This window comes from Porites lutea, chromosome 1, assembly GCF_958299795.1.
Source record: "Porites lutea chromosome 1, jaPorLute2.1, whole genome shotgun sequence".
NCBI lineage: Eukaryota > Metazoa > Cnidaria > Anthozoa > Scleractinia > Poritidae > Porites > Porites lutea.
The window spans coordinates 47,243,408-47,262,965 of record NC_133201.1 but is presented as its reverse complement, the minus strand read 5'-3'; the positions used below and the strand labels follow the sequence as shown (position 1 = coordinate 47,262,965).

The 19,558-nt window shown below is 38.4% G+C and overlaps 1 protein-coding gene across 1 annotated transcript; it reads right to left on the bottom strand.

Moving 5' to 3' along the window:
- Positions 1-5,715: 5,715 nt before the first annotated feature.
- On the bottom strand, positions 5,716-6,315 carry LOC140953029 (neurexin-4-like). The gene has a single exon (XM_073402509.1). The coding sequence runs from the start codon at positions 6,214-6,216 to the stop codon at positions 5,716-5,718; it is 501 nt and encodes a 166-aa protein (XP_073258610.1). The 5' UTR covers positions 6,217-6,315.
- Positions 6,316-19,558: the final 13,243 nt, after the last annotated feature.

The following is a 19,558-nucleotide window of genomic DNA, read 5'->3' as shown; positions in this document are numbered from 1 at the left end:
AAAGCAAAAACGGTAAACTATAAGGCTAGCCCAATCAATTTTGAAACGCAAATTTCCCTCCGAATATGAGCCCCTCCAAAAATAAGCCCCTCAAAAAGGGCTTTTGAAAAATATAAGCCCCGGGGCTTATTATCGGAATTTTACGGTATCTTTAAAAGCACTTAGCTAATATTTCTATTTCTTTAAAAGCATCAGGGCGTTTTAGCAACGGTTTATGCAGCAGTAAGCGTCGTGTTCACTGCATCCACATTGTGCAGTACACACGACGTGCGACTTTCTGCATTTAGAGTGAAGTGCTCCGCAGTCAGTAGTGTACTGGAATGAAACCAAGACCAGACAAGCCTCCGGGATTGAATTGAGGTCAAGACAGAGACCAATAGATATTCAGCTAGCGTGTAGCCGCTGTCTTCTCTGGGTTCGGAAGCACTGGTTTCGGAATGTGTACCTGACGCCAAACCGTAGTGTGAAACAGTATAACACTTCAGTTCAACAGGTTCTGTAAATACCGGGACACTTTCGCCTTACACAATATCAGCTAACTGTAGTTCCTGCGGAATGCTTCGGGCCGGGAATAACAAGGGTGGTCAGTTTTTTGGCAGGCCTCAAGCTTGCCAAACGCTTTGTTTTACTTGGGTCTCTTTGCCAAACAGCCGCCTGTGTTGCGCTGAAGGTGTGTTCTTTCCATCTTGTGACAAATCGTTGTTGTCAATGTTATCAGCTGTGAACTTCGTGAAATTGCCTGGGTTTAAATTAGGTGGGGCAATGGTGCCATTTTTCTTATTTATTGCGCTAGTAAGGTGTCCAGCTTGAGGATTTGCCTGTAGCTGAATATGCCCCGTCTTGTGTAACAGATCTACTAACGGCCTTGAACGCATCGCGTGATAAAGGGTAGTGCCCAGGAACACCTGCTCCATCACTGGCAGCGTACACAACACCCTGTGCGATGGTTAAGACAATACTCATTAGTGTGATGGTTTTGTGCGTTGCAATTACTATCAACGCTGTCTTAAAGCTTCTAATCCCCGGAAAGAAAGTTTAAAAATATGCTCGTGTACAAGCTGTCTGGCACAGAGCTATCGCTGTCTCTTCGGAATCGTCAAATCCCTGGTGCACTGGGGTATCCATCAGGTCCCTTCTATATTTTAACGCGACCTAAATTGACGACAAGAAATTGTCTCCTTGTGGCTCATTGTGAGGCATTGTGAGCATTTCGTTATCATTAGTGGTGCCATTACTCTGGTAGAAACTGTCTGCAATGATCTCATGGCAATATTTGCGCGAAGTAAGTAATGGTTCTCTCTCTCTTAAACCTCCCGCGTCATAATGAAATGCTCCAAACTCCACCTTAACACAAGAATTGAGCTTGGCACTAATGATTTTCGCAATCAGCGTACTCGAGTTAGGAAGAATAGCCATTTTGCCAAGAATCAGACAAAAATTCCCGTGGGTGTCACAATTGGTTTCCTGTGTACCCATCGGGTATTTTTGGTGTATTCTTGCATTCGTTACGTTCATATTTAGTCGTTAATTTGTCTATTTTGTCTCCACATAACCCGAACTCTTCCGCCATTTTCTTGAGTTTCGCAGTCATGTCAAAACAACTTAGTTACCAGTCAGGTCAATAACCAGAGTTTAATACCATCAACTAAGGTTAGGGGTCGCACTTGAGACAAATATTTGAAATGTCTGAAGATATCGCAGACAATTTTGTCTCAGAACTTGTCCGAGACAATTAAAATGTTGTTGTTTTGCTGTCGCACTGTAGAGACAAACATCAGAGACATCAACGTAAAGTAAACATAAGACCTGTCACTTCTGGCGCTTTTTTTTTTTTTAATTTTACCGCATAAATTATTATTTCCCGCTCAATGTGTAGAATAGAACGACCGCAATGAATCCGCGCCAGTTCGCTCTGTTTCTAGGTTTTTATTTCTATGTTCTCAACGTAAATGCAGCTAACGATGCTCAAAGAGTCATTCTTCTTTCTTCGCTCATACAAATACGAGCACTTCAAGCGCAACTTCTTTTGTGGAACCAACGTCGAAGGAGGCGTCGAGGACGTCGCTTTCCCTGTTTTTGGGTTTTGCCAAGACCACAGCAATCGTGGTTTGACATACACTATTTCGATGCTACAATTCCAGGAGACTATTTCAGGCGTCAGCTCCGCTTAAACAGAAATACGTTCTCGGTGCTATTAAATATTCTTTGCCCGCGCCTGACAAGACAAAACACGCACTTGCGTGACTGTGTGACACCGGAAAAACTTTTGGCATTGGGACTGTATCGCTTGGCGCATGGAAATTCCTACATAACGATAGGCCCAAATTTTAACGTAGGAAAAAGTACAGTTATTGAGGCGGTCCAAGATGTTGTTGAAGCATTATGCGACTTAAGAAATGAGTACATCAAGTTTCCTTCGACAAGTAGAGAAGTTCTGGCCACTCGAGAAACTTTTGACGATTTAACGGATCTCCCAAACGTGGTAGGAGCCATCGATGGAACACACGTTAAAATTAAAACTCCCAAGGAAAGCGGACCCGATTATTTTGGTGGATTGCAGCAGCATGATGTTGTTGTCCAAGCGGTAGCTGACGGAGAAAAACGATTTTTGGATGTCGCCGCTGGCTTCCCAGGGAGCATGCACGATTCCAGAGTCTTGAGAAATAGTTCACTTTATCGAAGAATTACCAATAATGAGCTGTTGCTCGGACCAACTGTGAGAGTTGCTGGGAGGGAGATTAGACCCGTTTTGTTAGGCGACAGTGCCTATCCCCTGTCTACGTGGTTATTAAAACCGTACCACGAGGGTACGAATGACCCAGAGGAAATCAACTTTAACAAAGAACTTTCACGTGCAAGGGTATCAATAGAGTGTGCATTCGGTATACTGAAAGGACGTTGGAGAATTGTCCAGAAACGACTTGATAGTGATATAGCATTTACCAATCAGATCATCATCGCATGTTGTGTGCTCCACAATTTTTGCATTGAAGCCGGAGATTTATGGGATGATGACGATGATGAAGATGGAAATGATGACGATTTTCCTGTCCGAGATGGGAATGCTGATGGCGCGGATTTAAGAGACTTTTTAAAGAATTATCTTTGGAATTTGTAGGAAAGGAAGATTTAAAAAGATTATTGACACAGTGCTGTTTCAGTTAAATGAATTCTTTAATTGTTTAACACTTTCGTATTTCTATGATTCAAAATTATAGATAAGAATATAGCTTATAATTTCAATGAAGAATTTAGCAAAGGAACGAAAAAGTCACCGATACGATACAGCAAAGTTATTGTTGACGATATTAAAAAAAACTTAATCAAGTTCATTTTTTTTTACAAAATCAAAACAGAAAGATTCTAAGTGATTGTTATTACTCAATGTCATTTTTCATCAATAGAACTCTTACAGATAGACCAATTTTAAGTGATGTAATGAAACTATAAGATTCAAAAACAGTAACATTTACAATTTCAATCACATTTCGAATCACTCGACAATATGTAATTGTTTAAATTAAGAGAAAAGGGAACCTCGCAATAATTATTACATCAAAGAGATAATTGTTCTGAATCACTACTTGTCCTTTGATGATTGCATTGCTTGCATAAAATTGTTCATAAATTGATTCATGAGCTGGAGCTGCTGCGCTTGATTTCTTTCCATTGATTCCAGCACCCCAGAAATTTTGTCTCCGTGCTCCTGCAACTTCTTCATACTCTCGCGGAAAAGAGTATCGCCTTCTTGTTGTTCTTTGCGCGGAGCTTTTGCACCTTTGGCGCGCTTTCTTTCGTCGCGTTCACTCTTCCTTTCCTTCTTTCGTTTAAGACCAAAGGCGGCGAGAGACTGTTGGAATTCTTCATCGTCTACAGTTTCATCGTCTTCTGGTCCTCCCTCCTTTCCATTTGAATTAGGGGAACTCGAAGAAGATCCTGGCGCAGATTCTTCAATGTGACTGAATGTCACGATGTCACGACATCCAAGAACGGAGTCGATCTCGTCATAAAATGGCGAGGTTTTTCGTTCGCCCCCAGTCTTGTGACGGTTGTGGTCTTTGGCCTCCTTGTACCTATCTTTAAGGTATTTCATTTTCCGTTGGCATTGGGCACTGGTAACTTTTCGGATCTTCGAAATTTTCTGAGCAATCTCCTCCCAGACTTGTCTCGCGTGCCGCGACTCTAGCCTCGTGTGCTTGTCACATCATAACTGCACAACAAGCTTCTCCTCTTCTTCTCCCCATTTTCCGTACCCTCTTCCTGCTTTCCCCGAATTGCCAGACTCGGACGCCTCTTGGGGTTCTGGTGTTTCAGGTGGCGTGGGAGCTAGAGGCAGTGGTGCAGTGCCAGAGCAGCCTGCTTGTGCCGGTTGGAGAGGCTGAAAGGGCGCCAAAACTGCCGTCGCTGGTGGAAAGGTGTTCTGCGGAATTTGCTGCCTCAAGAACAATTGCCCTGGCCTATAGCGGTCTTGCGCTTCATTTGGGTTCATCATTTGATCAGAATGGATGTCCCAAAAACCGGGAAAATTGTTTCGAAATCCTGGATTCATTATTAGCCGTGAACGATACGAAAGTCACAACAAGAAGTGAAACGTGAAGTGGAAAAAATTTTAAGGTTCACTGAATTGACTGACAGGTTTACTGCAAGAAAAACAAATTTTTGTTTGTTGTTCGCAAAAAGTCGTGCTCCGAGGCAGGACGACGGCACTTTTGAAGATTTGTCTCCGTAGACAAGTTTTTGTCTGCGTCGAGACAAGTAGGTCGCACTTGGCGTGGTCAACTGATGACAGGAATTTGACGGATTTTTTGGTTATCAAAACAAACTTGTCTAAGTTTTGTCTCAAGTGCGACCCATGCCTAACTTGATGCCGTTGACTTGACTACTGCGCAGGTTGTCGAAACGTCAGTCACTGACAGCAACAGACCTATTCAGGACTACGTTCACCCAGACGATCTTGCTCAACCTACTTATTACAGTGCGACCAAACGAACCGAGGCCACCCAGACAAAAAAATGAGCCAAATTTTGAAATTAGCCAATCACAAGTCGAGATCTAAAGAAGCCAGTTCAAAATACGTTTCGAACCAGTTTTCCAAAGGATATAAATAAGGAATCATGACGTTGTGTAAATCAAGCTGAAAAATGGTTAATCAAAGCCAGCAGTAAAGAATTTTATTCGAAGGAATTTGGGGTTTTTCTGTTGCGTCAGTCATCTTATTGGACTCCCCTAGGAAACATATTCACTTGAACGATTTCAAAAGGTCATGGTTTTTGATTGGAGGATTTAGATCCGTTTTGTTTGTTTCTATGTTTCATTGGGTTCGTTGCTCAGTTTGGGGCAATCATCGTCTGATCTTCCTTATTTTTGTCACTTGCAAGAATAAAGCAATGCCTGCCTCCTTCCCTCGACAAAAATTCAACTAACAATAGCGATTTCCTTCGCTATTCTGGAGCAGTCTAGAGTCATTCTCAGTTTTGTTTTTGCGGGCTTAGCTGGCGAGTGCGTTGTATTGTAATTTGCATTAACCTGCCCCATATCTTTGTAATCAGCGACACTGCGATTTACTCAGAGCTAGCTGTTGCTATAGACGTATTTCTAGTATTAGTCTAAACGGCAATAGCTACTCTTCTAAATTACACTTGCAAAGGCTTTATTGAGTTGATCTTAAACTTTCTTTTCCGTTCCTCTGAACAACAATAAGTGACACCAATGTCATTATGCTACACCATAACACTTTAATTTTCCCAAAGTGTGGTAGCCATATTCGCCAAATCCGGTATGGCCGGTATCTCCAAACCTGAGCTGTTTTACTGGAAGCTTTGTCTTGTCAGTTAGGAGGCCGCTGTCTTCACGCAATACTTTGTCATTCTTATCACAGTTACAGCCATAACGGGAGTCTGCACATGAGTTGGTCATCCCGCACGCGCACTTACCACTGCCAGGTGATGCTCCGCCCCAGTACGCCATCTTAATAGAATCATGTGACACCCACCAACCTATTCCGCCTTTGAACAACTTTGAATGATAACACTCGTACTTTATAAACTGCTCACAGCATGAGGAGACTCTGGTGAGACTGGCCAGCTGAGAAACACTAACTCCAGAGTAGTGAATGTTCCTTGAGTAGCTGCCTGAAGCTTCATATCCATGCACATATGTCCTGTTCTCACTGTCGTGACTGATGACTGTCACGCCAACTCCATTCTTGTAAGTCATGTCACAGTACACTGAGAATGGCACCAGATCTCCCTCGCCATCTGTATCAATGTAGTAGTTTCCACTTGCCGCTGTAGGGTCTCTCTTCTTTAAATCGCTGCATGATGACGCAACTGCAGAAAGACGGTTCCCAATTATTTTAGATTTTTACAAAATGCATTGCCAAGTGCTTTTAAAATTATTCAATAAGTCCGGTACTCCGCATGAGAATTTTTAACTGTCAATCGAACAGGTTTTGACCATCTAAAAAGCTGAAAGGATGGGTAAGTATTCTACGGATACTACATTGTAGACTGGGGAGATACACTATTCGTTGATAATAACTGTGACTATTATCCTCAACGACCATTTCCTTGAAATGGTTAATATTAAGTTTCGATTTTTTTTCATAGCCTTGTGTATGACTGGGTAGCTGCATACAAGATTTAATAACAACAATGCAATTTACAACAAAATAACAATCATTATTATTATCATTATTACTATTATTATTATTAATTTAGCGACCTTGAAAAAATCGATTTTTGCTGCGATGGAGGAATCCAAGGAATTTCAATTGCATAGAGGAGAAGATTCTCAGGGTAAAAAGATTTCATCAAGGAAAACAAGGTGTGTCTATTCCGTCTACTGTTCTGGGATGCACGCCATTGAGCAATGAGCAAATGGTTTTCAGCGAAACAGAATCAAAGATACACAAAGTTATTCTACGAATTGAATTGTTGCCTTGTTTTTTTTTGGCAAAGTTATGAATCATAAAAGTCAGGGCCACTTTGTTTCCACCCACGAGTATAAACAGGGTTGAGTTTTTGTTCAATAGACTCAATATTGATTTTGTTTTCAAAGGCTTAAATTTTTTTGGTTTGAAGTGAACATTTAGGCTTTCACGGGAACTATGGTTTGTTTAGGCTTGGATAAAAATTTTGTGTATATTTTTTGTGAAACACAATGCACATGGCAAATGCGATTTTCCTTTCAACGGTAAATTATTAGTTTTGGACTGAACTTCTTTTAGTATAAAATCGTCTCGGAACTATTTACGAGACCTACCCCGTTCGCAATTTTCTCCACTCCATGGCAGCTTGCAAGAGCAGGAAAAACTGTCTTTCCCTTCATTAAAAGAACAAGAGCCTCCATTAAGGCATCCGGTCATAAGACAGCCCTGAAAAAAGGTTAAGTATCAGCACAAACATACTAAGGTATATATAGTCTATAAATATATTTTTTTAAAAACTGAATCATTGAATTCTATTCTAGCGTTTTAATTGGCTTAGCCATCATGGTATATGAGCCATTACATCATGCTCTTCATATATGGTCAGTGTACGCGTCAGTTCAAAATTGGAAGAGCTAGCTGAGATTCTTTTCGCGAAGGATAGAATGGCGCCCGAAGAAGATCGTTTTCATTCGCAGAATACTAGGAAATGCAATTTCATCGGGAAAAAAAAAAGCCACAAGAGTTTGTTTGAAAGTGTATCGAGAAACACATGAAAATACATGAAACTAAAATTCGTCGTCCAGGTACGAAAGAAGGCAAGTATTGTTTCTTCATGATCGCGAAGCCACTCGCCGATAGATAATTGCAGCCTGTTCATCCGACATAAGAATATAAATCACAAGCAACTAGCTACAAATACGGGCTATGCAGCCATTCACTACGGCAATCCAGGCGTCGGTATAGGACATGACAGGGCGACCGAGGGAATAGTTTTCCTCCATTGGTCTTACTTTGTAACTGCACCAAAAATCCAAATTCACAGTAATGTCGACGGCTGCACTTAAAAATTATATTTGTTCTCATCATCTGCGAGTTTTTTAGCTGTCCTGTTGTGTAATATCCTAGAATCCCGATGAGTTTTTAAAAGTGTTCATCTCCATAATGTTTTGATTGTTCATTCATCCAGTCCGTTCGCGCGTTGACAGTTTTGATAGACGTGTGACATGTAAAAAGCGGAAGTCCCTTGTCTTTTCCGGTTTGTTCTAACAAAATAAAGTCGGGTAGACTCATCGGGATTTTGTGGGCGTTTTTAATAAAACAATTATTCCACTCGTGCTTGTTGGATATGACATGATTATAGCCAACGAGGCGCGTAGCGTTGAGTTGGCTATCTACCATCTCATATCCAACGCGCACCCGTGGAATTATAGTTACATATATGAATCATTTATTGTCAGTTAATTTCTTATTCCTTTTAAAACTTCAACATCCCACAGATGGTTTACACAGCTTAAATATGCCATTCTAATAGAAAGTAGCACGTGTTTTAATGTGACTTAATGTGTTTTAATGTAATGTGTTTTCCATTGCCGATCAAGGGTTCAACCTAGAGATGGAAACTGAGTGATCTTCACACGGAAACAGAAAAAAAAACCTTCTATCTCAAGCTGGGGGGAATACTCCCCACAATGGGCTATATAGAGTCAGGCTCCGCCCGAAAGCCGGGGTATTAGTACCGTTTCAGAATTAAGAGGTATATAAGAGGCTGTCTCAGTAAAAACCGCCCACTCAATTTCGCGTGAAAAATAATTTTGCCTGAAACTCTGGCGAGTGAAAGGCTTTATCGAGACTATAACTAAAATAGGTTTGCTTTGATTCTCAATAATTTTCTGGCCGTGCTGGGGGGCGCCGAGTATTTTGTCCCGCCACAGCTATTTTGCACGTCTTGAAAACTGAAAATTTGGCATTTTTTGCGGCGCTGTAAAATGTTTGATTTGCACCATCTACCAATGAATTTTATACCTATTTATAGGTAAACATCTCTAGTTTTTCCTGAAAGTAACAGTTATCCGCTAAATTTAGCTGGAAAGACGAAATCAAGCAAAATATGACCTTAACTAATTGCCTTGGAGCGAAAGGCCAAAAATAACCCTGTTTTAAAAGCTTTTTTCTAACGTTTGGGACATAGTTGAAAGCTCTACACTAAAAAGACGCAAAGATAGACCATCTGTTATTAATAATATACAAAACCCCATGTACGTTTTCAGTATTTTAAAAGTTATGACCGTTTGTATCAACGCGTATGCGAGCTAACACGATATTTTCAGATTTAGCATAACGGATCTATCTCAAGCAGATTTTGTCACAAATACGGCTTACCTGACTCATTACTGGGATCTCTCAGGGATTGGAATATGGCTCAGTTTGTGAGTCAGTGCCAGTGTCAGTGCTGCATTTAAAGCATCAGTTGTTACGCGCTTTTGATCATATTTGCTTGGAAAAGGTGCGTTATAAATTTTAAATTGTTACTATTATTACCGCAAATGATCGATTAAGCGCCGCGGCGCTTATTTCATTTCATATACAAGAGCGGTGCTTATTCGAGAGCAGCGCTTATTTTAACTACGGGCAAAAAACTGAGGGGAATATAGAGAGAATAAAGTGAAAATATGTACTTCTCGAACTGTTATATGAACCCGGTTTCGAGAGTTTCCCTACATTACAACTTCAGAACTCACGAGTTGCTCAAGGTATTATCTCTCAAGCGATATGGTTTTGATCTCTTTATATCAAGCGTCTTCACAAAGGTGGGGCGTTAATTTGTAAATACCCAAATTAGCACCGCGGCGCTTCATAACTTATTTTCGGTAAAGGGGCGGTGCTTACTCGAGTAGCAGCGCTTAATCGATCATTTACGTAATTCATATTCGGGTGTGGCCGAACGCTGCCATAAACGCCGCTTTCTAACCCTGATAAGCTCTCTTATCGCCAGTAAATACGGGAAAGAAGACTCTCCTTGATTGACTTCACAAATTTACTAGAAGCATTGGTTTTAGGTGATATATTTCCGTAAATTCATGAGCTCTGGAATAAGTTCTCTCTTGTAATAATCGCTCTACTTGTTATTCACGATTTAAAGGGACAGGTTCACGGTTAAGCGCATGCTCATTAATTAAATTACTTTTTTCCTATTTATTATTAATTCATGTCGGTTAATAATACCGTGTTAATAATAGAGTGTATTTCAAAGTAGAAGTGTATTTCAGAGTAACCTAAAGTGGGACGGAGGAGTACTAAAATCGCAGAAAGAATTAGTGGATAATGCCAACACTACCAACGTTGAATTTATTGTTGACCTGGGCTTATTCCATGGTTGATTAATTTACAGCTATTTGCAAATATTTAAGTTGATCAAGTGCAAGTGACTGCCAGGGGAGTGTGCAGATTGGTTCTTTGACATTATGACATGATCATGTTACTTGCATAGACGATACAGCGTGCCCCGGTAGAAAAACAGCTTTTTGACAAATAAGCATGAGCTGAAACGTGAACCCGTCCCTTTAATTTCCTCAGTATCTCTCTGTGATCAACAACAGTTTCGTATTTTCGTGGACTACAATATCTAACATTTCTGCATATTTCAAATGCATTGTTAGTTACTGCTGTTCACGTGAAAATGAAACTTGGAGATGAGAGGCTCTCACTTGTAAACACGAAATAGTTTTAAGAAATCAATCAAGACCTTTCTTTTTAACGAATCACTTTAAACTTTATTTTTTTACTTTTTCTCTATTCAATATTGTATTTAATTTTAAATAAATTTTTGTACAGCTTTTTTGATCACAACTGGAAAGAGCGCCATAGAAATTTTTAATTTATTTATTATTATTTATTTATAATTTCTGGCAAAAATTCGCGGATTGTAGCGGAGCTCCTTGCGCGCGCGAGCGGAGCACCATAACTAAGATAATTTGGTAAACTATCCATCCGAGAAATTTGGGTTATGACGTCAGCGTACGTCCGTCCGTAAGGACTTTCCGGGTAGTGGAAAGTAGTCTGCATGGACTGTTGGGGTAGGGGAAAGTAGAGATTTTTTTGGCGGGAAATCGCATGGCGCGTTGAACGTCGCGCAATTATATCGCGCAACTGGTTTTGAAAAACGAAATTTCAAAGCAACTTAGCAAAAAGATTTTTCGACAGAGCCTTTATAACTTTCTATTACAACTTACGAAAGCCATTATGTCAACCGAACAAAAGCAGAGAGATTTTAGCGTGTAGACGACAGGTTTTAAGCAGAGAGCAAAGAGAAGGTGAACGACAGAGAGCAAGAGTCGACACGCGTCGAGCAAGCGAAGGCGATCGCCAAAGAGAGTGCGTTGTAGAAGAAGAAGACAAAATTTTAGCGAAGAAAGTCGTCGGCAAGAAGAAAGAGTCAGGGCGAGAAGAAGGAGAGAAAATTATAGTGAAAAACGCCGGCAAGCAGAACGAGACAGAGCTAGAATGAATAGACAAAGGCAACGCGAAAGAGAAATACAAAGGCAAAGAGAACGGCAGCAAAATAATGACATGATGACAGAAAGTGTTGTGTCACTATGGCCCCGCGCTATTAACATTTTGATTTCAAATTAATCTCGGACGCGAAAATTCAGCCAGTCATTTAAAAATACAAGCAGGGAAGACAGAGGCTTTTCACTTTTCTCACCATAGTCACGCGTTGATCACGCTCTACGACCGTCCAATTTTTATGCTCTGATTGGTCAAAATTTGACAGGTGAGTTCATGCAGAAAATTCATACAGCATCTTGAAACTTGTTTACTTTGACAGCTGAAGCTGACAGAGTTTTTGGTCAATTTGTGATGTTTTTTACTGTCTTTTTCCACTGGATGCGTAAAATGAAATACAACAGTCAATCAGTCAATCAACAGTCTTCTGTTATTCATGGCTGGTTTGTTTATTGAATTCTGTCTTCTGTTATTCACGGCTGGTTTGTTTATTGAATTTTTGGTTGAGAAATGCGCCGCATTTCAAAGTTGAAAATCCGGTTTCGGATGACATCGTTTTCGTCTTTCACCTTCCTGGATGCGGGTTGAAAAGTCGCTCAATAGCTGATAGTTTTCAGGGCCTGCATCTTGAATGGTAAGCCTGAGTAATTATTGTATAAATTGTATGTGTTTGGGTTTTTTTTATATCTTATTTCATGTAGTCGAGCGCAGGTTATGAGGCTAGTTTATGCACGTTTGTATTACATGTAAGATCTGAGACAATGATCTGATCTAGTATGAGGTTTGATATAAGCTTACAGAGCTTTAAAAAGCCCTTAGTCGATATTTTCTCTCCGCAAATAGAAAGAAAAAACGTTCGGAAGAGTATTTAGTTATAATTTTGGCTGTAGAAAGAAAGCTTTGAGCGATTTTCTTGCCTCGAGTTCATCTTTGAAAACGGTAAACACCAGGAAGCCTGCTAAAAGCTTTAAGCTTAAGCTTAAAGACTCAGGATTTTTAGAGACGCTTTAATACTTGTCTTCGTGAATGAAAATTGTTGTCTCTGTAAATGTTTCACCGAATTACATTTCTTTTATTGATTGTTAGTAGTCTCTTGCAATTTTAATCGCTTTGCCGTTTGTTTTCAGTCGTTCATAAACATTGCTTGCAGGAGTACTCAAAAAGCCGCGCGTATCAAACGCTTTTTAAGATTACACATCGTTATAAAACCATTAAATAAAAAAAAATAAACACAGTAAATTCTTTATTATGTTGAAGCGTAACTCTCTTAATGTTCACTGAAAATTTGACGCTTGTCAAAAGTGAGAACCAGCTCGCCGTATAGTTGATTTTGGAAATTTTTTAAACGGTTTTGCTAACATCCCACGCGTGCTTCTGAGTATTGAATGGGTGCAATTTGTCTTGAAAAATTGTGAAATGCAGCATTTTGTCCGAGGTCTGTATGATAAAAACAGCGCCTCATATTACTGTTTCACCTCAGATGTGATGTATAAAAAGTATGAAATGTTGGTTTACACGCACCCAGAGTTGTTGGCAAGATTTTGTTGAGTAAACTTGTCGAACGCAAAAATTCGGCATGATTTGTTTTCCAAGAATTCGTTTTCCAGGCCTAATCTACTGTGATCATTGCTATTTTTGGGGTGTATATATACGCCTATCAATTCGATGTAAGATTTTTTTTCCCTCTAAAATCACTTAGCCTTAGCTTTCCCTAAAAAGTCACAGATGTGCCCTTAAGTTGACTGATTTATGGATTACAAGTTTTTTGTTTCATTTACATCATAAATTTATTAATGGGAGCTTCGCTTTTAGCCCTGGCTAAATCTATATATTAGACCTTATTTCACTGCTCTACAATATACCAATAATCGTGAAACTCAAAGGTCATATAAGACGATGGCCGGTTAATCTCGAGAATCTCCAATTTCTTTAAAAAAATCTGTCCAGTAGTTTAAAATTATTCGCTAATTTGTTTAAGTAGACCAAAGTGTTTACAATACCGCTAACAAGAGCGCCTCGATACATACCAATCAAATCCTTCTTTCTGACAATCGGCTAGAGTTATTTCCATGATCTTTGACACATCGTTTTTGAAAAGATTGAAACTACTATGAGGTGAAATTGCATTTCCAAAGCCCTTCTTTTTTTATAGATAAGATTGTCAAGATTGTCCCGTTTTTAGCGTATTTCTAACCGTAAAAACTTCATCCCAAAATATTTCAATAAAGCTTTTTCAGATTTCGCTTAAAGTTCACGAACATCGAGGCGGCTATTGAAGGGAAAGGGTCCTGTGAACGATTTTGAAAGAAGAGTTCTCAGTACCGAGAAATACGGCAGCAAGTAAGAGAGTAATAGCATCATTTCGTTGCTATGACAACTTCTATGTCCATAACAATTTTTCAACTTTATCCAGTGCAGCAGTGGTGGTAACTTTTCCAAACGTTTATGAGCTTTCTTACCTTAAGAAACATTGTGAAAGTGGTGCCTGATTCATCAGTGAGCTTGATATCATCGTTTATTGACGAGAACTTGTGTTTGTTCTGCTCGCAGTTTCCTTCACTACTCCTCTTAAGGAAGTCATAATTAGTAGAGGTACACCACGACTGCCTTAAGCACGCCTGGCTGCAGGACATCAAACTAGATGAACCAACTGTTTTGACTGTCCGGTTAGTTATACGCTTATTCTCTTTAACTATGGAATAAGCAGATTTGACGTTTTCCTCGATTGCAAAAACCATAGGGGCGATAATAAACAAAACCTGAAGCGTGTAGCTCATTTTCTCCGGCACTTCTACCTTTAGGAGCGTGATCTTCATCTGCGGAGCCTGTTTGAATGCTAAGATGTTCTAAATTAATTATTAATTATATTTAATAGCGTTTCTAAATTGGGGCACATGAGCTGAGTAGCAATTAGTATTAGTTAACTTAAATTCGCGTAAATGACTGGCTCTACTGCCAACATGGCGCAGGTGATTCGATCGTAATGATCGAATACAACACAATGCAATATATTACCTCTCCCGAAGGGATTCTAACAACAACATTTGCATTTCTCTTATCTTTTAAAGTTACATTGTATATATATTTTTATTATTTATATTTACGTATTTTAGTTAATTTTTAAGATAACAAAAAAATAAGTATTGATGAAGGAAATACATAGAGCCTAACTGAACCGCGAGGTTTTCGAGTTAATCTCTATACATTTAATTTATATATTTGAAATGTAGCTTAATTCACAAACAGAAAATACATGAAAGACAAAAACATAAGAAATGAAAATAAATATAATAGATGAGCATAAGCTAAAGTATAGCAGGAATGGCTTACTAAAAAAAAACAAAAAAAGAGAGCATAGCATTAAGCATAGAGCATACACACACAAGAATCGAAGAAAGAGGTGGCTAATTGGTGTTAGATGTCAGAAGAAGAATTTTGCCTAATTACAAGTATTGTTTCACCCTTTTGCTAAAAAGAGAAGTGCTTAAAGGTTTAAAGTCAGGGGTTAGTTCCTGCCGGAGGTCTACTGCCGTTGCAGATATCGCTTGTTTGCCAGTATTTGTTCTAAAACGAGTCATATATAGATTGTCTTTTGAAGTGTATCTTGTGTTATGTGAGTGGATGTTTTTGGCATAATGAGAGCAACTGTTAAAGATTGATAAGAGCTCTTGTTTATGCCATTTGCGGATACATCTCAATGCTTGAAGTTCATATGTATGATTAACAATTAGAATGCTAAGAAGATTTATTAATGGCAAGGGACTTTCTGCATTTTTCCTATACAGAGTAGAAAAAAATAGTATCCTTACAATGTGGTTTTGTTTGATTTGAAGAACTTTTATATTGGACCAGAAACTCATAAGGGGTTGAAACGTGTAACTCTCATATGTTCGCTTTGTCATGCAGATGCTCGTGAGTATTCATTTTCGAAAGTACCATATTTGGAACGACAAGAAAAGATAACAAGCCAATCAAACTTTGTAAACGACCGTGACGTAATTTCACTTCACGTTCCCGCGCCCCCTTAGAAAATGGCCGACAAAAGGGGGAAAACTCCCCAAAGCCGAGTAAGCTTTCAAAGGTTGAAACCAGGAAGCTTACCAAAATACTGAGCAGGAAATTGGCTTTCCACCCGGACCAAACGTAACATTAAGAAACCCATTGACGACCGCGCGACTTCTTGAAGTTGTTACTTCAAAAAACGATACCTCGGTGACTCTCTGCGCAGTATTAAAACTTGTACTGCAAATAGGCTTTCAAAATTCTCATATTAAAAGTCTACAATAAACAGTAAAACATATTTTCGAATAAAATTCATTAGCTGCGTATCGAAAAGTATCTTAAAACTGAACCTAACATCTTCGCAAAAGTAATGTGTTTAATGAATGTGAGAAGCATTAAACTTTAATTCAGCTAGCTTGGATGCTGTAGCTGTAGTATCGCGATCGTGTTTTGAGCTAATTTTATGAATGAGCAAACTCAAAACAATAGACAGAGAAGCCGTTTCTTGAAAATTTTTATTCAAAATCCAAAAAGTCAATCCTTTAAACCAATTCGCATAACACTACCTGGATCGTGGATCCGACACCCAAGTACAATCGGCTGAACGCATGGCAAATTCAACACAAAATCCATCTCAAACTGTAATTTTTCTTTAGCGCCGAAGAGAAAAATGTATAAAACGTCTATGAAAAATTTAAGAACACATAAATTACCTTTCAAAAACGTAATTTTCTTGGCCATAGAGTGCAAAATACACCCGAAAATTCAGCAAAAACTTTGCTGCCTTAGTTGCATTTCAAAACAGACCATGCGCTCCGCCGTAAAGAAAACAAGGTTGAATTCCTCGATGAACGGTTTCTTGATGAAAAGCTTCCCTTCCTCCGCAAAAAGAAAACTGAGCATTCTTTTGAACTTTCTCCTTCTATTTTTTGTCTTTTAACGGTGTATTTTTAACCTTGAAATGCAGAACTCTAGTCTTTACACCACCGCATGGTGATCGCGCGGCAGCCATTTTGTTGAAAATGGAAAAAATCTTTCACTAAGGTTTCCAAATATGGTAAAAGTGAATATTCACGAGGATTGAACGCGAGTTACACGTTCCAACTCCTTATGGGTTTCTGATTGGACTAATAGGCACTGCTTCAAGCAACAATGGCAAAGGAGAGATGGCGACAGATTAAGTTCTAAGTAGATTTGTCTGAATTGAGATGGAGAGAAGTAATGACGAAGCTTAAAAAATATTCCACTATTTCTAGATATACGTGAGCAAAAAATGTTTCTCTTATCTTCATTAATGTTTTGCCCTGTCCTTGTGGAATGAAATTCGTCCCTCATTGTATATTAAAAGAAAGCACATGTGGGCTTCTTGTAACAATAACGCACTGCTAAACTTGAATAAATGTCAACTTGTAAGGCGTGTTCAAGATTTTCTGAAAGGTTGAATTGTATTGTAATCGGTAAATGTATGCATGCTTCAGTCGTCAAACCTTTATTCAAGGTCGCTAAAAGGGTCATTTGGGGAATTTCGATAGTTACATTTGGTTATTTTTCTTATATTTTAAAGACCAAATTGCCTATTTCAATACCGTAAAATTCCGAAAATTAGCCCCAGGGCTTATATTTTTCAAAGCCCTTTTTGAGGAGTTTATTTTTGGAGGGGCTTATCTACAGAGGGAAATAAATTTGCGTTTCAAAATCGATTGGGCTACCTTCTTCGTACTTAATTTCGCGATTTTCGCGATTGTAAAAAAATCGCGAAATTAAAGCCTCGCGAATAAAAATCCTCGCGAAATTAAATACCATGGTAAGAAATTTTAATCACAAAAAACTTGATAAACATGATCAACAACGACATGTACAGCTTATGTATCGACATAAATAACAAATTTTTCCCTGGTAAGCTCCATTTTGCATCTTGTCAAGTGTGATCAATAAAGGTAATTTGCAAAGATTTCACATGAATATATCCAGCAGAAAATCTAACTACTCATCTTCATCTGAAGATGATTTGATTGTTAATAGAGAAGCAAAAAAGTTTATGAAAGACCAATTCACGTCTTGGTACTCGGCGCAAATTCAAAGTCATTTAGATTCAGGAGTGGTCCTCGATGATGTTGATGTTGACCTGCGACTCTCCGTTCTCAAACCAATTCATGCAACTTGGATCGTTAGCATGTACAACCATTTGTCTAGCTCTGATATGAAGGCAGACAGTCAATTGCAAAAGGATGGAAGAAGGATGGAGTAACTGATGTTGTGGCTCAAAGAAAATTCCACCGGAAGATCCCTTTGACCTGGATGTTTAGGAACATTGCGGACTCTAGGACCATTTGTACCTAATCTTAACTTGTTCCAGTTTGTTTAGAAAGGTTGTAGTTCAGCCTTTTTTTTAAAAAAATTAAATGACGTTGACAACGCTTTCGCGAAATTTAATGATTTTTTATCATTTTCCCCCATTGAAAGTGCGAAATTAAGTACGAATAAGGTAGCCTTATAGTTGGAAATTTACCGTTTTGCTTTGTTCTACTTTGTATTTGAGGGCAATTTTCAAGTACAAGCCCCCGGGGGCTTATATTTGGAGAGGCGATTTAACGAAGGGTTTTTTGCGTTACGAGTTTGGGGGCTCACACATGGAGGGGCTTTTTTTCGGAATTTTACGGTATTCCCGGATAAACGTTATTACGTTGCTGTATGACACGAATGCTCCATTATTTTGTCTTATCTAGTCTTGACTTCTCCTTTAATTTGAACAAGTTGATGACTCCTAGGGGATGAAACCACCTTACCTTGTTTGTCGCTGTTAAGAAAGATCAACTGTAAGCCCTTGAAAAACTTTTTTTAATATTCATGTTAATCATTTCAAAAAACTCTTTAGAAACACAATCGAGTGTGTAGTGATGGCCCCCTTTCTGTGGCAACCTTTCATCCCGGAGGACAATTTTACTCTTTTTTGAACCTCTCTACAACATTCACCTTCCTTAGTCACCAAAGAAATCTGGGGAGGTTCGACTGTAGAGCATTAACGTTTTAGAGTGGTAATAATTGCATCAAACAAAGTCAAAACTAAGCAACGATATACTGGCACTTAAAGAAGTATGAAACAACATAATTATAAACTAAGGCCACGTTTTTCTAACTGTATTTCTATTTAAGGTCATGTTCATAATCATTTTCTCCTATTCTTGTTGAAATAAATTTCTTTGAAAAGAAAGTACATGTTGATTGCTTGTAACAATCACGCACCGCTAAACTTGAATAACTGCTTAACATGTCAACTTGTAAGGCGTATTCAAGGTTTTTTGAAACTGTGTTGTAATTGTTTAAAGGCGTGCATGTTTCAGTCGTTAAAAGTGATTTATACAAGCCTTCACACAAAGGCCTTCAAGTTCATTTGCCTGTAGGGTCACGCGAAGTTTAATTTAGGGAATTTTGAAGGTCAGTTCAACTTTTCTTTTTGTTTTTTATTATTGTTGTTTTATTTTAAAACCCGAATCGTCTATTTCAGCGTGCCTGCATAAAAGTTATTTTGTTGCTTGGTGATATTAATGCTCCGTTATTATTATTATTATTATTATTATTATTATTATTATTGTTATTATTTTTTTTTATCTCGTCTTGATTTCTCGTTTGATTTGAACCATTTGATGACTCCTAGAAGAAATACCCACTTCACCACGCTTTTTGCTAAAGTTTAACTTAAACGTCTTGAACCCTCTTTCCTTTTGATTTTTTTTATTTAATTGTTTTTGTCTTTTTTATATTTTTTAAGTTATGGCTTTTTTTTGATGATACTCATCTCCCAAAATGTCCCATTTACGTCGGCGGTATGCAAATTCTTTACAATAATAATTATTAACACGGCACTTGATAAGTAACTGGTTTGTGTTTTACAGTCGATAAATTTATTGGTTGTGATTAACGAAAATTATGTGTTAACATTAGCTTTGAAATACGACAAGCAATTTTCATTGTCAATGTTTATGAATTATGCTTTGATAATCCTTGTTTTTGTAAATGGTTTTACTTTTGAGTAAATTTCTTTGTTAAGTAAATTAATAATTAAGACCAGAATTAAGACTAAAATATAGAGTGTTCTTGCTTAACTTGAAATATTCTATCTTT

What these genes read in the sequence shown, in the direction of transcription:
- LOC140953029 (XM_073402509.1), bottom strand. Translation starts at nt 6,216, where the DNA reads ATGACTTACAAGAATGGAGTTGGCGTGACAGTCATCAGTCACGACAGT.